This window comes from Balaenoptera ricei, chromosome 12 (genome assembly GCF_028023285.1).
Source record: "Balaenoptera ricei isolate mBalRic1 chromosome 12, mBalRic1.hap2, whole genome shotgun sequence".
NCBI lineage: Eukaryota > Metazoa > Chordata > Mammalia > Artiodactyla > Balaenopteridae > Balaenoptera > Balaenoptera ricei.
The window spans coordinates 70502494-70523213 of record NC_082650.1 but is presented as its reverse complement, the minus strand read 5'-3'; the positions used below and the strand labels follow the sequence as shown (position 1 = coordinate 70523213).

The window sequence follows — 20720 nt, the reverse complement described above, 5'->3', positions numbered from 1 at the left end:
AAAAAAGATGCTCTGCCTGCCCAGAGAGTCATCTTTTTCCATTCACACAAAGGCTTTATGTAGGCTAGAGGTCTTGACTATGGGTGATTACTTAGATTCTGACAGAGGTTGGGGGAAGAAGTGGAAGTGAGTAGAATTATGGCTTTTCCTTTCTGCTTTAATCCAGTTCAGCCATGTCTGAGGCCACAGACACCTCCAGTGGCCCTTATTGTCCCTCTTGCCTCCCTCTCACACATTTTTCCTTCTGCAACTTTTTGTACCCTCCTCATTCTTCTTTCTCTTCCCTTCCCTCTATCTCTTTCCCTCCCATCTTTTCCTGCCCTTTTCCCTAACTCCCAGGAGACAGACAGGAGCCATCCCTGTTTTACTGGTCTCCTCCTTGAGCCCTGGTCCACAGCGACACCCCTGTAATCACGTAGGAGTTACTGCTCATGGTCAGTTCTCGACACAACTACAAAGTAGTAGACGTCTTGTTTCTTTGTTTTATCCCTTGATCGTACTGCCTGACACCCCTCCCTCCCTGGTAAACAGGATCCAGGACCTGCAGACAGACCTGGTGGCCTGTTTAACTCATCTTGTTAATGGCATTGTTAATGATGTTAATGGTCAGCTGTGTTGCCTCAGTCAGACGTGTTGCCATTCAAGAAAAAGGTGCCTGGGATCCTGTGTTTTAGACATAAGGAAAGAATCTCACGTGGGAGAATTTGGGGCAGCTCTCTCTGGCTGAGGTGAATCCTGGAGAGGTTTTCTTGAAAGAAGCGCCCCTCAAACATGTGATCATCTTCCCTTAATACCACTTTTAGGCATTTTTCAGATGGGTTTGAAACAAAATTTCCAGCCTCCATGCCTGCCTCTCTGCCTCCTTGCTGCTTATCCATCTGAGATGATCGTCCTTTCTCTAGAGGGCTCCTATCACAGCTTTCTAATTGACTGTCCCCAAAGACGTAACAGCCGCTTTCTTAGCCAGGCTGGTCCAGAATCTCTCCTTGGTGGTCCGGCATCTTCTCTTCCTCACACCCTCACGCCCTCGTGAGCAATCCTAGCCACCCCTGTGGGGTTGATACCACTGAGCACAGGTGACCCTCGAGCCCACTCCTCCAGGCTGGAGGCCTTTCCTAAGCTCCGTGTCTATCGCTGCACACGCTGCCTATTAGACACGCTCACCCGGTACCCCTTAGACACCTCAGGTCGGCATGTCCCAAACTGAACTGTCACTTCCCCCATCTGCTCCCACACAGACCTATTCCATGTCCCAGTTTGGGGCACAATTATCCATCAGCGACCCAAGAAGCCAGGAGTCACACCCACAATCATTTCTTCATTTTCTCCTAATTCCTCCCAAATCTGTCCCCTCCTCTTACCCTCACCGCCAGTAGGCCACCACCATCTCTTGCCAAGACAGTTCTGTAAAGGCCCCAATTCACGATCCTGTGACTGGTCTCTCCCCTTCTCAAATCACCCTTTACCTGCTGCCAGAATGATTTTTCTAAAGGGCAAAGCAGAGCCTATTGTTCCTTTAATAGCACTTCTCAAACTCCTCTGCTTAAGAACTCCTAATGCAAGAAGAGTGAACCAGCTCCCAGGAGGCTTGGGATGGGTCAGAAGAGCAGGATGCAGAAGGCACCACCCACAATGTGAAGTTTCTTTTTAAGTCGCAATTTTTAACCCCATTTTGGCAATTTTGCATTCTACTCTATAATGTATCTGTTTTTGTTTTGAAATTAAAATAACATGTCCCCAAATCTTCAAGCAAGATTGATCCTACAGAAAGGTGCATGTTTAATCCTGTGGCTTCAGGAACCCTCAGGCCCCCTAGTTTGAGAAAGGAAGGTCCTAGCTGGAATGTACATTTCTTTGCATGTTATTTGCATGCCTAGTTGACAGTTGTCCATTTGTCTCTGGAGCTCCAGCCCTCCAACCAGCCCCTGAAGTCCAGGCACACTGAACTTCTTGTCATTCTATGACCATCATACTGGTTCCCATCTCAGGACATTTACCTATGCTGTTTCCTCAAAGTAGACTGAACCCCTCCCCCATCAATCTGCTTATCTTCTAGACTCAAGTATCACCTTTCCTGTGAAGCTCTCCATGACGAAGCCCAGTAGACCAAGTTAACCATTCCTCCCTTAATGTCACCACAATCCATACCTTTCACATAGCATAATCTCACTAGATCTTAATTCTTTGCCTGTGTCTCTCTTCCCTACCGGACTGTGGATGGCTTCAGAGCAGCATCCGTGTCTTATTCTAGTGCTCACCAGGGTTGATTAGGCTGATCTGAATGACCACGGGGATGTCCCCTTCCTCTCTCATTCCTTCCTCCATCCCCTCTGTCACATAGGATGATCCCAGATGGACAAGGGCACTCCAGTCAAGGGTGTATCGCTAGCTTTCTTCTCCTGCTGAATCCTCCAAACAAGCTCTCAAGATCTGACACATAGTAGATTCTCAATGAATATCTATTAAATGTTTGAATGAACCCGTGATCAGCACCACTGTTTTCTCAAATTAAGCTGCATTATCTTTTCTCAGTCTTATCTTCCAGAGAATCCTGATATCTCTGAATCTCCATGATCTAATCATGGGCCAGCACTTACTAGACATTAAATAAATGTATAATAAATAAATGAATGAACAAGTTAAGTAATGTGTGTGCATTTCAGTGTTTCTTTAAAAATACATGCACTCATTTAAATTTTTCACCCAGACACCTGGTGTGTTTACCTACCTGTTAGAAATTGGGTTTTCATTCAGAAATGGAATCTGACAAATTGGTGATGAGTGAATTTTTTTTTTTTTTGCAAGTGTTATCTGTGACCAGTGTGATTTTTTTTTTTTTTTTTAATTTCAGGCTCCCTTAGGAGTTGAAATTTTGGGTGGCTTTGATCTCTACCATAGCTAATCTAATTTAATGGGTAAGAACCATGGTCTATCTCTGTTTATAAGTATAAATGCTCAATAAATGTGACTTTGAAGCATGGCATTACTCTTAAGCATTTGGACAGAGCTAAGTGAAAGTGTTTGTTCCTCCTAGCCCACAATGAGTGCTCAGTGAATTCTTTGCTCGTCATTTGTTCATTCCCATCAGGATCTGGACATGGAACGTAAGAGGATGATATCCTTACCTTAGCCTCTGTTTGGTTACAACCTGCCTGCCAGGAACTAATAAGATGCATTTCTTTTTTTTTTTTTTTTTTGGTCAGGCATAAACCAGTGGATAGAAACTTCAGGCTGGGGCTGATTTTGTCTTTACCAAACCCTAGAGCAGTGTTCTTCCTTTTTTTTTTTTTTTTTTTTCCTGATTGAAAACTTCTACCAGTAAAAAAGTTTCTGACCAAACATCCTCAATATCTGCATATTTATTTATTTATAAATTTTATACATGCATGACCATACTAATGTATCTGTACTTCTATAAAATTCATCCAAATGGTCATCTAAAGGGATAATGTAAAAATGAATAGAAATAGAAGTTATATTTTCTTCCTTCACCCCAATGGATTGTCTCATAACTAGCACACTGGCCGAAGGACTCACAGCTTGCTCTGGAAGGCTTGGTGGGAACAAGATTCTCCAGTGTCGGGTCACTGAGTATATAGGGGCCCACACTGGCTCACTCCCTCCCATTAATCCTATTAAAAGTAACTGGCGGGCTTCCCTGATGGCGCAGTGGTTGGGAGTCTGCCTGCCGATGCAGGGGACACGGGTTCGGGCCCTGGTCTGGGAGGATCCCGCATGCCGCGGAGCGACTGGGCCCGTGAGCCACAACTGCTGAGCCGGCGCGTCTGGAGCCTGTGTTCCGCGGCGGGAGGGGCCGCGATGGTGAGAGGCCCGCGCACGGGGATGAGGAGTGGCCCCCGCTCGCCGCGGCTGGGGAGGGCCATCGCGCATAAACGGAGACCCAACACAGCCATAAATAAATAAATTAATTAATTAATTAAAAAAAAAAAAAGTAACTGGCTTGAAACTTTTCAGAAAAAATTAGAATTCAGTGGTAGAATGATGATTTAAAAGACTTTATTTCTAGCGGAACCAGCTTCTTATGGTCATGCTAACTGCTGTATTTCATTCCAAATGAAAAGAACAAGACTGCTGATTATACTGTAGGATAAAGAGAAAGGCAATAAAGCTGCAGTATATTCTTAAAGCGTGTAAAAAATGGTATGGTAAGGAAAAGGAGGGTTTTATCTTGCAAAGTCATAAACACTGAACAAATTAATTTTTCCATTCCAGGAAATCAGCAGTCATCAACATGGCCCTTTGCAAAATATTTAAGATTTGTGATAATAACAAGTACTGCAGTGGCACTCAGTGTGATTCTCCACTCTGGCATTTCCCATGACTGTAGCCTAAGGAGGAAGGGAAAAAAAGATAGATGATATATATAGACAGATAGATAGGTAGGCAAAATTGAAAACTGTTAAATAAAATTGACTCTAGCCAGCTGAATTAAATAGATGCTTGCTATATTTGCATATTCTGCTTTTCAGCTGATATTTTCACTCTGAAAGCTTAGGTTTGCACTAAGTATTCTATACTCTCTCCCAACCTGTCCCTCATCACCTCTAGCCCTACTCTCTTCATTCAGAATAAATCCAGCCTGTGCCCACAAGGTTGCTGACTCTTTTGATTAAAGGGGACAAATGCAGCCCTTCACTCTACAAATGCCCAATAAAGCATGGGTCATCAGATACCTCTGGCATTAGACCCCATGGATGTGCTCTGAGGACATTTCTCTGGTTGAACTGATAGAAAGTTTCTGGGGCCCTTTCAGTTCTCACCTTGGTAAATGCTTTGGCCACACAGCATGTGGCTTCTGAGGTGATGTTCTTTGGGACCAACATTGTCTTCTTGGACCTCGCTGGAGTGGGGTATGCTCTGGAGAAGCAACAGCCCATGCACTGATAGATTGGGGCACCCAGCTTGGAGAAGTATTTGTTTTCCTTTAGCTTGCATTCTGGGCAGCCTATCGCCAGAAAAAAAGAAAGAAAAAAAAAAAGGCAAAGAGTAAAATCATCCAAAAATAATTTTAAAAGAAACTATGCATTTTTCCTTACTATGGGACAGCAAATATTCTTTTTTTTTCTATTGGAAATCAAAAGAAATTAAATAAATAATAAATATTGGGTTGACCCAAAAGATCATCGGGTTCTTCCGTAACTTGGAAAACCCGAACGAACTTTTTGGCCAACCCAGTACTTTTGGCTCTATGTTCATCTTCATACACAATATCTATTTGTACCAACTACAGTTATTTTCATGGGAAAACGATTTTTGCAGATATGCATGGGAAATCTCAGTAGCAGTAGTTTCTCTTTCTTTAAGTATGACTTCTCAATTCCAGTGCTGATAGTATGTCTATAGGGAATGCAAAACTTGACAGATGAAAACACCATGCTCATCCGAAAGAAGGATTTTGCCCAGAGGCAAAATATTTTCCCATTTAGAATCTGCTATTGTTTTTCCCCCCATAGCAACTCCAAATACTGACAAAGAAAAGCATGTCAGAATTAAGAAAGCATGGTGAGTGGGACAGCCTGATATGAGATCAGGCATCTGCACTTGGGAACAGGGGTTAAAATATTATCACTTGTCTAGAGAAAAACCATCACCAATAGTAGCTCACAATTTCTTGGCAGATGGAATTATATCGGCTACTATATGAGATTTTTCAGAAAATACAGCAAAACAAATTTACTGCATAAAATGGTTTTGTTTTCTCACTTGTTAACTGATTTGAAAATTCATCTACAAAGGCTATGTTAAAATCCTCCCACATCTTCTGGGAGACATGTAAAAAAAAGAAAAAAAATCAACTAGCTAGACTGAATAAGGAGCACTTTCTGCCTGTAAAACTCAGATAAAGAATAATCAGGAATCTATTCCAGATGGAAATGTACAGGCTGCTATTTAAATGGACATGTAAGATATCATTTTCACTGTACATTTTTGGAACCTAGTTTAATTTTATGTTCACAGTCTAAAAGTGCCTAGATAGATATCCAACAGCAAAGATTTATCACATTTGAAAAGGAGGTAGAAATGTAATTAATGGAGTTATTGATGTACATCTAGAAATGTGTGCTTTCTTGTTACTGCAAACCCAAGTTTGGTCACACACCCTGCATTGTAAACTCTCCATCAGGAAAGGAATGGAGAATTTGCAGAAACACAGACAATGTGGCCAGAATGACAGCTGCATATTTTCTGTAGTAATCCATGGCTCTTCTGAAAAACAGACATGGGAAAAAAGTTACTATAAAATTGGCTTAACAGGCATAACAACAACCAGTAATTTTAATATTACTATTATTAATAGTAATAGTCAGCAGTGTCTTGACCCCTCTGCTTACAGCTCCCAATATACTCTAAAGCCATGTATAAAAAAAGCAATTTCTCTCTTGGAAAGAGGTAGAGAATTGACTCTTCCCACTTCGCACATCAACCAGTAGAATCAGGTATAATGACAACAACAACAAGTTCTCTTTTTAAAATCTTAACATCCTGTTAAGAAGCTTTAATGTCCTTATTTATGAAACATGAAATTTCACTAGATAGTATCTAAGGATATCTATATGAGTGGATGTATGGATACATAGACAGACAGATAGATAGATAGATAAGCTTATATATGATACATAAAATATACAAGCATTTGAGCACATCCTTCCCATCTCCACATTCCCAGGTGGGAGAACAGAAAGAAAAGATAATACCTCTCCTGCCTTTTTTTTTTTTTTTTTTTTAAAAACCCACAGGGCTTCTTTATTTTTTTTTTAACATCTTTATTGGAGTATAATTGCTTTACAATGGTGTGTTAGTTTCTGCTTTATAACAAAGTGAATCAGTTATACATATACATATGTTCCCATATCTCTTCCCTCTTGCATCTCCCTCCCTCCCACCCTCCCTATCCCACCCCTCTAGGTGGTCACAGAGCACCGAGCTGATCTCCCTGTGCTATGTGGTTGCTTCTCACTGGCTATCTATTTTACGTTTGGTAGTGTATATATGTCCATGCCACTCTCTCACTTTGTCACATCTTACCCTTCCCCCTCCCCATATCCTCAAGCCCATTCTCTAGTAGGTCTGTGTCTTTATTCCCGTCTTGCCACTAGGTTCTTCATGACCTTTTTTTTTTTTTTCCTTAGATTCCATACATATGTGTTAGCATACTGTATTTGTTTTTCTCTTTCTGACTTACTTCACTCTGTATGACAGTAGCTGGGCTGTAAGGCTAGTTATCAATGTGCAAAGTAAATGCTAACCCAGCAATGTGGCAAGAGTAGACAGCAGGTAGTATCCATCAAAGGTTTCCTAAATGCACTTCCTGAGTTATTTATACCTGTAGATACAGCTTTACCTAAGCATTCTGAGTACATGAGATCAGGTTATGCAAGGTCAGCTGAGTGATTGACCATTTATCCAGGCATTGACCTCACCGCATTTAAGAACTGGGTTTTATCCCTACATGTTCTAGAAAAATCTCATGTAAGATAAAAGGGACAAAAGAATTTTTTAATAGATCTTTATTGGAGTATAATTGCTTCACAATACTGTGTTAGTTTCTGTTGTACACCGAAGTGAATCAGCCATATGCACACATATGTCCCCATATCCCCTCCCTCTTGAGCCTCTCTCCCATCCTCCCTATCCCACCCCTCTAGGTCATCGCAAAGCACTGAGCTGATCTCCCTGTGCTATGCTGCTGCTTCCCACTAGCTAACTATTTTACATTCAGTAGCGTATACATGTCAATGCTACTCTCACTTTGCCCCAGCTTCCGCCTCCCACCCCGGGTCCTCAAGTCCATTCTCTATGTCTACATCTTTATTACTGCCCTGCAACTAGGTTCATCAGTACCATTTTTTTTTTTTAGATTCCATATATATGCGTTAACATATGGTATTTGTTTTTCCCTTTCTGACTTACTTCACTCTGTATGACAGACTCTAGGTCCATCCACCGCACCACAAATAACTCAATTTCATTTCTTTTTATGGCTGAGTAATATTCCATTGTATATATGTGAAAGGGACAGATTTTTATCCCCATTTTTAAAGTGCTTATGTTCAAACCATGAAAGATAACAGAGACAGAGAATTAATTACCAATGAGAAGACAATTCAGAACATTTAAAGAATTAACACCAATTTTACAGAGTTACTTTCATAAAATAGAAGAGAAGGGAACAGTTTCCAACTCAGTTTATGAGGCCAGGATTACCCTGACACCAAAACCAGACAAATACAGAACAAAAAAAGAAAACAAGATACTGGTATATCTCATGAAATTAGATGCAAAAATCCAAAACAAAATAATAACCAATTGAACCCAGTAATGTATAAGAAGAATTATTCAACACAACCAACTGAAAATAATTCACAGTATTCAAGGCTGTTTCAATATTTGAAAATCACTTAATTGTAATCCACTATATCAAAAGAATAAAGAAAAATCATATGATTATATCAATCAACACAGGAAAGCATTTAACAGCATCCAGTACTCTTTCATGATAAAAACTCTCATCAAACAAGAACCAAAAGGGTTTTCTCAACTTGATAAAGAGCATTTACAAAAACCTACAGATAACATCACACTTAATGGTGAAAAACCAAGTGCTTTCCCCTTAAGATCAGGAACATGGTAAGGATGTCCACTCTCACACTCTTATTCAATATAGTGCTGGACATTCTGGCCAGCACAATATGGCAAGAAAAAGAAATTAAGGCACACAAATTTAAAATGAAGAAGTAAAACTATCCCTATTTATAGATGATATGATCATCTACATTTAAAAAAAAAGCAAAACAGGGAACCTACAAAAAATGTTCTGGAACTAATTAGTGAGCTCAGCAAGACTGCATGACAAAAACAACACATAAAAATCAACTACATTTCTATATACTAAAAACAATAATGTGGAAACAAATTAAAAACACAATACTATTTATAATCGCTCCAAAGAAAATAAAATACGTATAAATCTAACAAAATATGGGCAGGACTTGTACACTGAAAATTACAAAATACTGATGAAGTAAATTAAAGACCTAAATAAACAGAGAGACATCATGTGCATGGATTGGAAGACTCAACATGGTAAAGACGTCAATTCTCTCCAAATTGATCTCTATGTTTAATGAAATACCTATCAAAATCCTAGCACAGCTTTTGTAGACACAGAGAAGTTTATGATTATTGAATGGCAAAGGATCTAGAATAGCTAAAACAATTTTAGAAACAAAGTGAGAGGAACCAGTCTTCCCAGTGTTGCCTTATTCTATAACTACAGTAATAAAACAGCATGATATTGGCAGAGGGATACACAGACCAATGGAACAGAATAGAGAACCAAAAAATATGCCCAGCTAGCTTTTGACAAAGATGCCAAAGCAATTTTAACAGAGGATTTCGACTTTTTCAATAATGGCTGCTATAACAATTGGACATCCATAGGCAAAACAAATACAAAAACAACAAAACAAACATATAAACAAACACCTTAATGTAAATCTCATACCTTATATGAAAATTAATTCAAAATGGATCATCGACTTAACTGTAAAATGTAAAACTATAAAATTTTTAGGAAAAAATTGGGAAGGGTGGGCAAAGGCTAGGTGAATAGTTTTTAGAGTTGACAATGAAATCCATAAAAGGAAAAAGTGATAAATTAGACCTCATCCAAATTATGGGTTAATCCTCAAAGAGGATGAAAATACAAGATACGGACTTAGAGAAAATGTTTGCAAGCCACATGTCTAACAGAGGACTAGTATCTGGAATATATAAAGAACTCTCAAAACTCAATTAAGAAAATCCAATTGAAAAACGGGCATTGCACTGGAGAAGATATATAGATGGCAAGTAAGCACATTTAACGTATTCTGCATCAACCATTAGGGACGTGCAAATTAAAACCACAATGAGATATTATATACCTATCAGCTAGCTAACATAAAAATAACACCAAATGGATGCAGAGAAACAGGATAATTCAGACGTTGCTAGTGGAAATATAAAATGGTACAGCCCTCTGGAAAATAGTTTGGAAGTTTCTTATAAAACTGAACATGTACTTACCATATAACCCAGCAGTTGTACTTGGGCATTTATCCCAGAGAAATGAAAACTATGTTCAAATAAAACGTATACAAAGGGTCATAGCATCTTTATTTATAGTAGCCCCAAATTGGAAATGATCCAAATGCCCAACAGCAGAGGAATGGTTGGTTCTGCAAACAATAGTACTTCCAATACGAGATTATATACTATGTAGCAACAAATAGGAACATGTTATTGATACACATGCAACTTGGATGGATCTCAAGGGTATCCTGCTGAGTGAAGGTTGCATTCTGTGTGATTCCATTTATATAACACTCTTGAAATGATAAAATTATAGAGATGCTACATTAGCAGTTTCAAGGAGTTAGTATGTGGGGAGAAAGTTGAGGGGAGTAAGTAAATGTGGCTATACAAAGAGAACGAGGGAGCCTTGTGGTGATGGAACAGTTCTTTATCTTGATTGCGGTAGTGTCACAATCTAACATGGGATGAAATTGCACAGAAACACACACATACACACAATACTAGTGAAATCCAAATAAACTCTGTGGGTTGTACCAATGTCAATTTCCTGGTTTTCCCCTTGTACTATAGTTTTGGAAGGTATTATCATTGAGAGAACTAGCTAAAGGATACTCAGGACTTCCCTGTACATTTTTTTTGGGGGGGGGCAACTTCCTCTAAATCTATAATTTATCAAAACCAAAATTTATTTTAAAAAAATTTCAGAATGAGATTTATAATTCCATGTGATTCAAAACCTGTGGTTATTTTTCATGTAGACCGACATGATAAGACCATGTTTTTGCTAGATGTTTATATCAACCCATGTATCTTATAAGAATAATTTGTCAGACAGTAGAACCAACAGTTTATAATACAGAAAACAGACTGTTTACGTGTAGGTAAGGCTAAAACATACGTACGTCATTATTTCTACCTGATTTATATACTTATACACAAGTAATTATGGGTTTTATTTATCTTCACCCATAATTAACACTGAATAAATATTGTCCTAAGTCAGTGGCTCTCAAAGTGAGATCTGGGGACCATAAACACTTTTAGTGGGTCTGTGAGGTCAAAATTATTTTCATAATAATACTAAGATGCTGTTTGGGTTTTTCACTCTCATCGCCTCATGAGTGTTCAGAGAAATTTTCTAGAGGCTACATGACATGTGATATTGCAACAGATTGAATAAAGAAGCACCTGAGAATGTAGCTATGTTCTATTAGCCCAGTACTTTTTAAATTTTCAAAAAGAGGGAATTCCCTCGTGGTCCAGTGGTTGGGACTTGACGCTTTCACTGCCATGACCTCAGGTTCAGTCCCTGGCTGGGAAACTAAGATCCCACAAGCCTCAGGATGTGGCCAAAAAAAAAAAAAAAAAATTGCAAAAAGGTAAAACAATGCCACTCTTCTCACCGACTTTTTTTGTTTTGGAAATTGTCATTTTTTATAAATATATTGTATTTGTGTTAACATGTGATGGGTTTTAAGTTGTTGTTTTTAAAGGAATAAATATTTCTGGGAATTCCCTGGCAGTCCAGTGCTTGGTGCTTTCACTGCTGAGGGCCCGGGTTCAATCCCTGGTCAGGAAAATAAGATCCCACAAGCCATGTGGCCAAAAAAAAAAGAATAAATATTTTAAAACTTTTTCCAACATAATTTCTGTATCAGTAACTATTGATAAATATAACTTCATTAAAATAATTCTTTGAGCTCTTCAATAATTTTTAAGATCATAAACAGATTCTAAGAGCCGAAATTTGAGAACCACTTCTTAAGTGATATACAAAGCCACAAGGAAAATTTCAGAATTGAAACTGGTTTTTTTTTAAACTAGTATCATTTTTGTGCTTTGATATTGCAGCTCATATATTATGAAAATTCAGCATTATGCAGTGAACAATTATATCAGAATTAATTCAGAGAGAAGCATTTATAACAAGATTGCAGAAAGTGAGAGCATGAAACGGATGCATATTTTAGGATTTGCTTTATGATAAAGTGAAGAGAAGATTGAAAAAGCAGAACCAAAGTCACCATTGCTTTAGCTTTCAATAACAGAAACGGCTTTGTCTTTATTTTAAAAAGAGATGAGATTAACCAAGCAGAAAGGGATTAACCCTCCAATTCTAGGTGTTTCTGAAAACATTTTAATAAATGTTTTCATCAGCCTAATCACCCTTAGGCCTTTCTGTTTTGGAATATGGAAGAAAAACATTAAGACCCAGGGCAGGAACAATAATCATGTTCAGCTGGGATTTATGCTATTTTGCAAAACATGCTCAATCTAAATCAGATGTACTAATCTCAGCCTCTTGGTATTCCGAGTGAGGACACTGCAGGCATCACAGACTCTATATATCCAACCCCACAGTGCATCTCCAACACCCACTCAACACACCCTCACCTCCTGCCACCTGCCCCATCAGAATGAAATGAGGCCAAGAAAATGTGTGTATTCTCGACTTGACCTGTAAGGCCTTTCTCCCCCTTCTCAGCCATCCACCTCAGAGTTTTTTAAGGAGCTGCCCAGCCACCAGCTTCATTGTGAAGGTTTCATCCAAGCCCAAAGGGAGAATAAATAACTCTCCACTGCATTTATCCATCACTTTGCTTATAATTCTTAGATGAAGTTCCACAGTCTGCCCTGAACTCTAGCTAGTTATATACCTGTTTGTCTTTCCATCCATGTAAAGCTTCTTAAGGGTAGAAACTGTGCCCCTCTAACCCACCCCCATCCTAGCACAAGGTCTTGCACAGAGTAGATGCAGTTATGTCGCATCGGGACTTTAGAAGAGTAACAGTATCAATCAAAAGTTGCTTATGGGGCTTCCCTGGTGGCGCAGTGGTTGAGAATCTGCCTGCCAATGCAGGGGACACGGGTTCGAGCCCTGGTCTGGGAGGATCCCACATGCCACGGAGCAACTGGGCCGGTGAGCCACAATTACTGAGCCTGCGCGTCTGGAGCCTGTGCTCCGCAACAAGAGAGGCCGCGATGGTGAGAGGCCCGCGCACCGCGATGAAGAGTGGTCCCCACTTGCCGCAACTAGAGAAAGCCCTCACACAGAAACGAAGACTCAACACAGTCATAAATGAATAAATAAAAGAACGTGAATTTCTTTAAAAAAAAAAAAAAAAAAGTTGCTTATGTAGAGCTGTCATTCATACTGAGAAACAAGGTAACTCTTGAATGACAACTTAGAATAAGTGTTTAATAAAATAAAATATTTTCAGATAATAAATTCATTAGAGACGACATATTCTCACTTAGCTATAGAATTTGTAGCTGGGTAATACATAAATGTCTAAGTGTTAAATATGCCACAGGTAAGAGCCATTTTATGCTAAGATATAAAAGTCATAAGAATTCAAAAGAAAACATTAATAAAAAGCATATATAAGAGCTTCAGTGTTTCAACTGGGTATCTGTTAGTTTATATCAAACTAGGTATGTGGGCAAATTTATGTTCTTAATATAATAAGACTCTGTGAGGAAAAGATAGCATTCTTAAAAGTATTAAAGAATATTATTGCCATGATTTACTATTATTATTTTTTATTTTTCATAGAAGTATAGTTGATTTACAATGTTAAACTTACTATTATTATTTAATATGTTTGCATATTATTTATTGTGATTATATACATTAATATATAATTAATGTATTAAATGATTTATATAATAGGTAAATAACAGTGTACCATACACACACATATATGGACATCAGTATATATCTATATATATCTATATATATCTTGACACACCAAGTGCCATACACATACACGCCAACCCCATCTATCAAACAGGGTACAACTTTTTTTTGTACTACTTTTTGATGTGGGAGTGGCAAAGTCATACTGCAGAATGAATTTAGACTGAGTTTTTTTTTCTGGCCATTTTTGAAAAGTACACCTGCCATAGCAGTGAAAACTTAGGGGCAATGAACAATAAGGGGGCTTCTCTTTGCAGCTCCTCTGTTCTGTTTTTATCACAGAAAAAATGTGTTTATAAGGTAAGGTGCCAGGACTGAGAAATCTATCATCCCAGCCTGTCAGTCCTATTATTGAAAGGCTTCAAGGCAAATTAAATACACATACACACACATATATGGATGTATGTATATATGTATGTGTACATGCATGTACGTACACAAATACACATATATGTACATATATATAAAAGGTTGTTCCAAGAAGACAGGTGTTTGGTACAATGTGACATCCTGCTCTTCATTTACCTGCAGAGATGCTGCCATTGCTCCCCCACTGCCAAAGAGTAAGGTTTTCGATTTTTCTAATGGTGGGGGTAGATGGGGTGACTCACCCATACTCTCCACACCAGGAAGCCCAGCTGACTCATAGCACATTTTTGAGATGACTGGCCAGGGTAGAGGCATAATTCTTTGTTAACAAAACAGATTAAATCTAACTGATTTCTAGAGCGTTAACCTAAGGTTTCACTTCATTAGCCCCATCTAGCCCAGCTAACTACCAAGAAGAAGAAAAGTAGGCAGCCTTCAGTGAAGGATCACTAATGAAAAGGACCCTTGAAAGCAAAGACTTGAATCCCCAGCACACTGCCTGGCATGAGATAGGTATGTAAGAGTTGTTTGTTAAACAGAGAAGAGGCCTGTAAGTTTTAGCATCTGGCCTGGTCCAGCGAATAGCAATAGTTCAGCCTGGATGAGAGGTGTGAAGGTGGAGCATCTCAAGGGTAAGTGGATATATTCAGCATCCTTCATCCTTCATCCCACCAACCCCCATGGAGCCAGTCCCCGAACAGGCTCACCTCCACGTCCCACCAGGTGACCACTGATGTCTCCTGCTGGACGAATTTAAAGGGTCTGGGTTCAGTGATCAGGAAACTCAACTTGGAGTAGCCTTGGCTACGAGTTTTCTTTCTTCATGTGCTCTAGTTGCAGTAAATGGGTTTTTACCCTGTTCTTGTAACATATTCTGAATCCCAGGTTGAGCAGTGAATGTCTTCTGTGATCCCATGCTCCAGCCCCCAACCTCAGTAATCCTCCAAGTTCTCAGATCTTCGAAGTAGACATTCAAATATTGCTCCTAGGCACCAGAGTGACCTTGAGACCCTGTATCGCATTCACTGATGGTCAAAGGATGGCTGAGAGAGAAACGGTTAATACTCCCATGATCTGTCTCAAATCCCCTCATTCATTCTTTGATATGGATAATTAATACTTTCTCTATTTTATGAAAAGATGAGTTTTGGATGATTTGACAGTTCAACATTGTAAAGTGCAAAATTTAAGGTCCAAATTGAACATTTGAAAGATGTACTTTGAATAAGTACCTGCTACATGCCAGGCACTGTGCCAAGTATGGGTGACACAAATATGAATAAGTTTCCTGCTCTCTGACCCAGATACAAAGGCAAATGACTGTGAGTTAGAGTGACGAATGCTGTAGTAAAAGCATTCATAGATGTTGAAACATTTGATAGGCTGGGGACAGGAAAATGGAGAGGTGAAAAACTAATGAGAATAAGGAACACATATTTCATGGGGAAGAAAAACATGACGGTAGTAAATATATATTTTACTGTTTTAACATTTGTACAGGAGCTTTGTGTATTCAGCACTCCTCATAACTTCCCTAGCCTAATCACAGGGGTTGCAAATAGTGTATCCCCAAAGTGTCCCAGCATCCAGAGGAAAATAAGTGAAGTCACACAGTTCAGCAGCTGTATTTGGGGTGGGATTTCTGTTTATCAATTACTTAACAGTATTTTTTGGCTTCGCAAAATTCTAAAAGGGAGCCGACTTAATTTTCCAGATGAAATGAAGAGAAAGAGTGAAAAAAGGGGGTCTTAGAGGCAAAAGACATATAAAGTACAACTTGTACAGGTATACTTTGCAAAAAAAACACAAAACAAACAAACAAACAAAAAACCCCAGGGGTTTCCATAAAAACAAACAGAACAAAAGATGATCTTTAAATATTTTTTAAAAAGAAAAAGAGCAGACAGTATTTAGAAGGAAATTGAAGTGCTCATAGGATTATAAAAATTTCAATTCCTTTATGACGATTCTTGTAACGATCATATTTTGAGAAGCTTCTTTTCTTAACTGACTAAATTTAAGGGGCTTAAAATAAAATAAGATGTACACTTTCTACTTTAATTGTTATTTTAAGGCACTTTACAATGTTAACATAATTATGTAATTAAAATCTTAGTTCTTCCATTACCCTTCTGGTTTTTCTAGCACATCAGCATTTTTTTAAATTGTCTGCAAACTAAATCAACAAGAAATTTTGATAGGACAAACTCTATGTACCATAAAATATTGTTTTAAATGAGAAATTCAAATATTTGTTGTTTAAAAATACCCAATTTTTTAAATTAACATTATTGCAGTAATAAATGCTATCAGGAACAAAACATTAAGTAGTGTCAACTTATCACTCAGAAAAGTAAAACATCCAAAGGCCAGAAAAGTTTTGTACAGAGCATTGTTATAGCAATATAAGAATCATTCTTGTAACTTTTAAAATTTGTGCATTACATTTTGTTCTTTATTTGAGCTGTTTTCGTGCAATCTTTTGACACACCAAGTATCATTTCCATTTAAAAGCACTAGATTATAGAAACATTTAATTTACCTTAAAGTCTCTCAATAATAGAATGGACAGGCTGGGTTTGTAGATTTCTCAACCTCAGCACCTCACATCATAAGCATTTTTTTCTGTGATAAAAACAAAGCAGTGAATTCCCTAGAGGTCCAGTGGTTGGGACTCCACATTTCCACTGCAGGGGGCATGGGTTCAATCCCTGGTTGGGGAACTAAGATCCCACATGCTGTGCAGCGCAGCCAAAAATAAAAATAAAAATAAATAATAGTTTAAAAAAAAAAAACAGAGCAGAACTGCAAAGGGAAGCCCCTTATTGTTTATTGCCCCTGTTTTCTCTGCTATGGCAGGTGTATTTCCCAAAGATGGCCACAAAAATATCTCTCAGCCTACATTCACTCTGCAGTATGACCTTGCCACTTCCATATGGAAAAGTGGTGTGTCTAACTTTGTATCCCGTTGATCTAGGTGGGCCCTATGACTACTTACACCAATAGAATAAGGCAGTGATGAGAGTGTCCCTTACACCAATACAACACTGGGCCAGTCGTGGGAGTAGCCCTGCACTGACCTGGCAGTTTCTGCTTCCTGTGTCTTAGAAGCCAGTTGCCGTGTAAGAAGTGTTACTAGTCTGAGACCACCACACAATAAGAAGGCTATAAGCCATGTGGACCGGCCCTGGAGAACGAGATGCCACATAGAGGAAGAGAAAGAGGCCAAGAAGTAACGAGTGAAGAAGCCATTTGGATGACCAGCCCAGTCGAGCCTTCAGATGACTCCAGCCCCAGCCAATATCTGATCACAAATGCATGAGAAATCCAAGTTAAGAATGGCCCAGCTGAGCCCAATCCACCTGCAGGACCTTGAGAGATAATAATAACTTCTTGTTTTACCCACTAAGTTTTTCAGTACTTTGATGCACAGTAATAGATAACTGGAACAACCGCTGTCTCTTATAACAAAAATTTCTCCTCCAGGGTTTGAGATATGGGATGCCGGTCTTGTCTCTCCACTTTCTTCTGGTACTTTTCCTCTGTGGGGTGTGATTTATATAACACAGATTCAGTTAATCTATTAGGGGAAATCTAACAAAGTGTGAAAAAAAATTTGGAGTTAGCATTGCCCACAGTATCTGCCATACTGAATTTGGTAATAATAATAACTTCTACATTAAAAAGAATACCAACCATTAATTGAGCACTTGTGTGTGCTAGGTATTTTCTTTTGAGCACCTTGAACACTTAAATATATTCAATACTCATGACAACCCTGTGAGGTATTCTTCTCATTTTGGCAGGTAAAAGAATTCCAGAGGCGAAGTAACCTATACAAAGTCACAAAATTCACCACTGGCAGACCTAAGATTTTAGAATGTCCCTTTACAACTCCAAGCTCTGAACCACATTTTACTACACTGCCTTCAAAACTTTATATTTCACAATGAACTTCTTAAATGTTTTTTTTTCAGGTGGTATATCCCTAAACAGAATGCTGACATATTTTCTTTTTAGAGTAACATTATGTTATACCAGTTCAAATATAACTTGCTCGTGTAATTTTTTATTTTGCATATTTATCTGACTTCACCTTCTTCGGAACAGCCTTAAGAAAGCCATTTCACTCGGATAAAGAGGCATTTTACACCTGACCAAGTCATGAGGACTAGTGTCTGATTGGTGGGGAGTGACTGGTGGGGGACAAGCATTGGCTTTCATATCCATTTCCCTTGTTTGATTCTCTTTACACTTCTTTGGGGAAAGCACTATTATGTCACCTATTTCGTAGACTAGAAAACCACTTGAGAGAAGTAAAAGGATTTGCCAAAGTCATCTGGAAAGTGGTCTGATCCTAAGATAGTACCCTTTCACCTATACTACCTCTGTAGCCTAGAAACACACAGTTAATCCATTCTCTTTAGGGCATTGATTTAAGCATGGATCATGATGTTACTGTTGTCTTTTCACATTCAATTCATAATATTGCCCTTGATTCCGCTCCCGCTCTGGCCTAAGTGCCCTCTTCTCTCTCTCTTTCTCCTCCTCCTCCTCCTACCCCAGTGCACAACGGATGCTAGAGCATTTCTATAATGTTATCTCTGAGTCTGATGAATCAAGAAATTACTGGATTATTTTGTGCAACATTATGATGGGGAATGCTGAAATGTTACACACCAAAAGCAGAATTTGCAAGGATCATAAGTTGATAGCAAACTACTCTGGGATTCATAATCTATAAAAATGGAAGTATGGTGCTATAGGTCATGCTGTTCTCAATGGAAATATCAACTGATTCCTGTACATTTTCTCTTTGTGAAAGCAGATTATCTTGATCTACTTTTGAACAAAATGCACATATTACGTTCCAATTTTACTATTTCTGTTTCCTAGCTCTTACTTTGAGTTTTCATGTAAATTTGAGAAATATACAAGGAAACTGAGAAGCTGTTCTGGAATATAATAAATTGCTTTTCTAACACTTCACATGCTACCTTTTTCAGCAAGAAATGGTGAGAAATATGACTCAAAATTGCAACGACTCTATTACTGCAAAAAAAAAAGAAAAGAAACTTAAACCAAAACCAAAGTTTAAAGAAATGAAATGAAGACACACAAACTTTTCATAAATGGTGGTTATTCTTATCATTTAAAAATAATTCAAGACTATAGCAAAGTATTACAATCAATTTGGGTGACCAATATTTTGAATAATTGAGTTGGTGTTAAGTAATTATTTTAAAGACATCTTCAGAAACTTAAGAATATTCCTCTGTTCTAATATAAAACATCTTCTTTTTTGAGTGGGGAGAAGATTGTAGAGCTTAGGAAACAAAAGTTCCCATGAAAGTGAAATGGAGCTTCATTATTCCTGAGGGACCCATGTAGTGTCAGTTCATAATTCTTCCATGTACCCAAATCTTGTATCCTCAACATTAATAAGGAGGGACAAAGGAGCACTTTTATTTTCTAGTCCTAATTTCCTAACCAGCTGCTGTTCCAAGCTGCGCTGACGCAAATATAACTAAAGTTAGCAAACATTTCTAGAAACTCTCTGCGGAACAAACCAATTAGACTTAGCCAAGTGATGTAGAATTGCAAGGTCCATCAGTAATAGTGAGAAAAACTACCGACTCTTATTTTTGTGGCATTCTATGAAAGAAGAAAAAGGAAACAATGTTGTTCAAGAGATTTCAGTGTTACAATTCAAGTCTACCCAAGAGGGTCTATTCAAAAAATATCAGAAGCTATGGTCATTCAGCTGAACGGGTGAGCTGCTTTACCATTGACCAGTTTGAAGATGTAGTTATGTGTCATTTAAAAACTGATGACAAAACAATATCACCAACTTACATGTCTACTCCCTCTCTTCCTGACCCCGGAAGCCACTCAAAAGAATGCCTTTCAAATGACATCCAATATTTCTTGAGAAAACTTTTTAGTTACTGACAGGCACTCACACATCACAGCAGGAGACAGTTGGTTTCTGGCTTCAGTTAGATAACATCTTAGCCTGTGATCACAGACCACAATTTTGCAGACTTCCTCCCAATTCAATCATGAGTGCTGAAAAGAGAATGTATAAATGCCTGTCTTCTTACTAAGGTTTATGCACAACCAGCTCCTTTGTATTCTCAAATATTTTACTCCTCAATTAAAATCCCCCAAATTATTTCATTCATATTACCTTCCTCTGGATTTTTTGCAGGATGTGGTCAGGGCAGTTGACTGTGGATCTGAAGAGGGATTTTAGCTTCGTCTTGTGATTTCTCAGTAACTGCTCTTAATAAAGTCCTCACCTGTCTTATATACCAGCAGAGTAATAAAAACTGCGTGTTCCCACCTGCATCTAAGTCCAGGGATCAACAGTAAATTCCATCCAGTGATTGAATGGTACTTTGTGTAATTACCATGACATCAATTTGATCTTATCTCGTTTCAGCCCTTCGATCATTTTTTGTTTTGAGCCATTTCCAGGTGGTGTTGACTGCAAGGTCAGCCTATGAAACAAGAATACACTGTTATTTTCTACATAATTTTATCAAGACTT

The 20720-nt window shown here is 38.4% G+C and overlaps 1 protein-coding gene across 1 annotated transcript; it reads right to left on the bottom strand.

Moving 5' to 3' along the window:
- Window positions 1-4249: 4249 nt before the first annotated feature.
- CGA (glycoprotein hormones, alpha polypeptide) lies at window positions 4250-20433 on the bottom strand. Its single transcript, XM_059942064.1, has 4 exons — window positions 20358-20433; window positions 6122-6228; window positions 4782-4966; window positions 4250-4349 (listed from the first exon to the last, which is right to left on the bottom strand). The coding sequence occupies exons 2-4, from the start codon at window positions 6219-6221 to the stop codon at window positions 4272-4274; spliced, it is 363 nt and encodes a 120-aa protein (XP_059798047.1). The 5' UTR covers window positions 6222-6228; window positions 20358-20433; the 3' UTR covers window positions 4250-4271.
- Window positions 20434-20720: the final 287 nt, after the last annotated feature.

Bases quoted from the DNA above. Each gene is read 5' to 3' on its own strand.
- CGA (XM_059942064.1), bottom strand. From the start codon at position 6,221: ATGGATTACTACAGAAAATATGCAGCTGTCATTCTGGCCACATTGTCT. The intron at 4,967-6,121 runs GTGTGTGACCAA...TTCTGGCGATAG, and splicing joins TGGAGAGTTTACAATGCAGG to GCTGCCCAGAATGCAAGCTA. The intron at 4,350-4,781 runs GTGAGAACTGAA...CTTCCTCCTTAG, and splicing joins TGGCCAAAGCATTTACCAAG to GCTACAGTCATGGGAAATGC.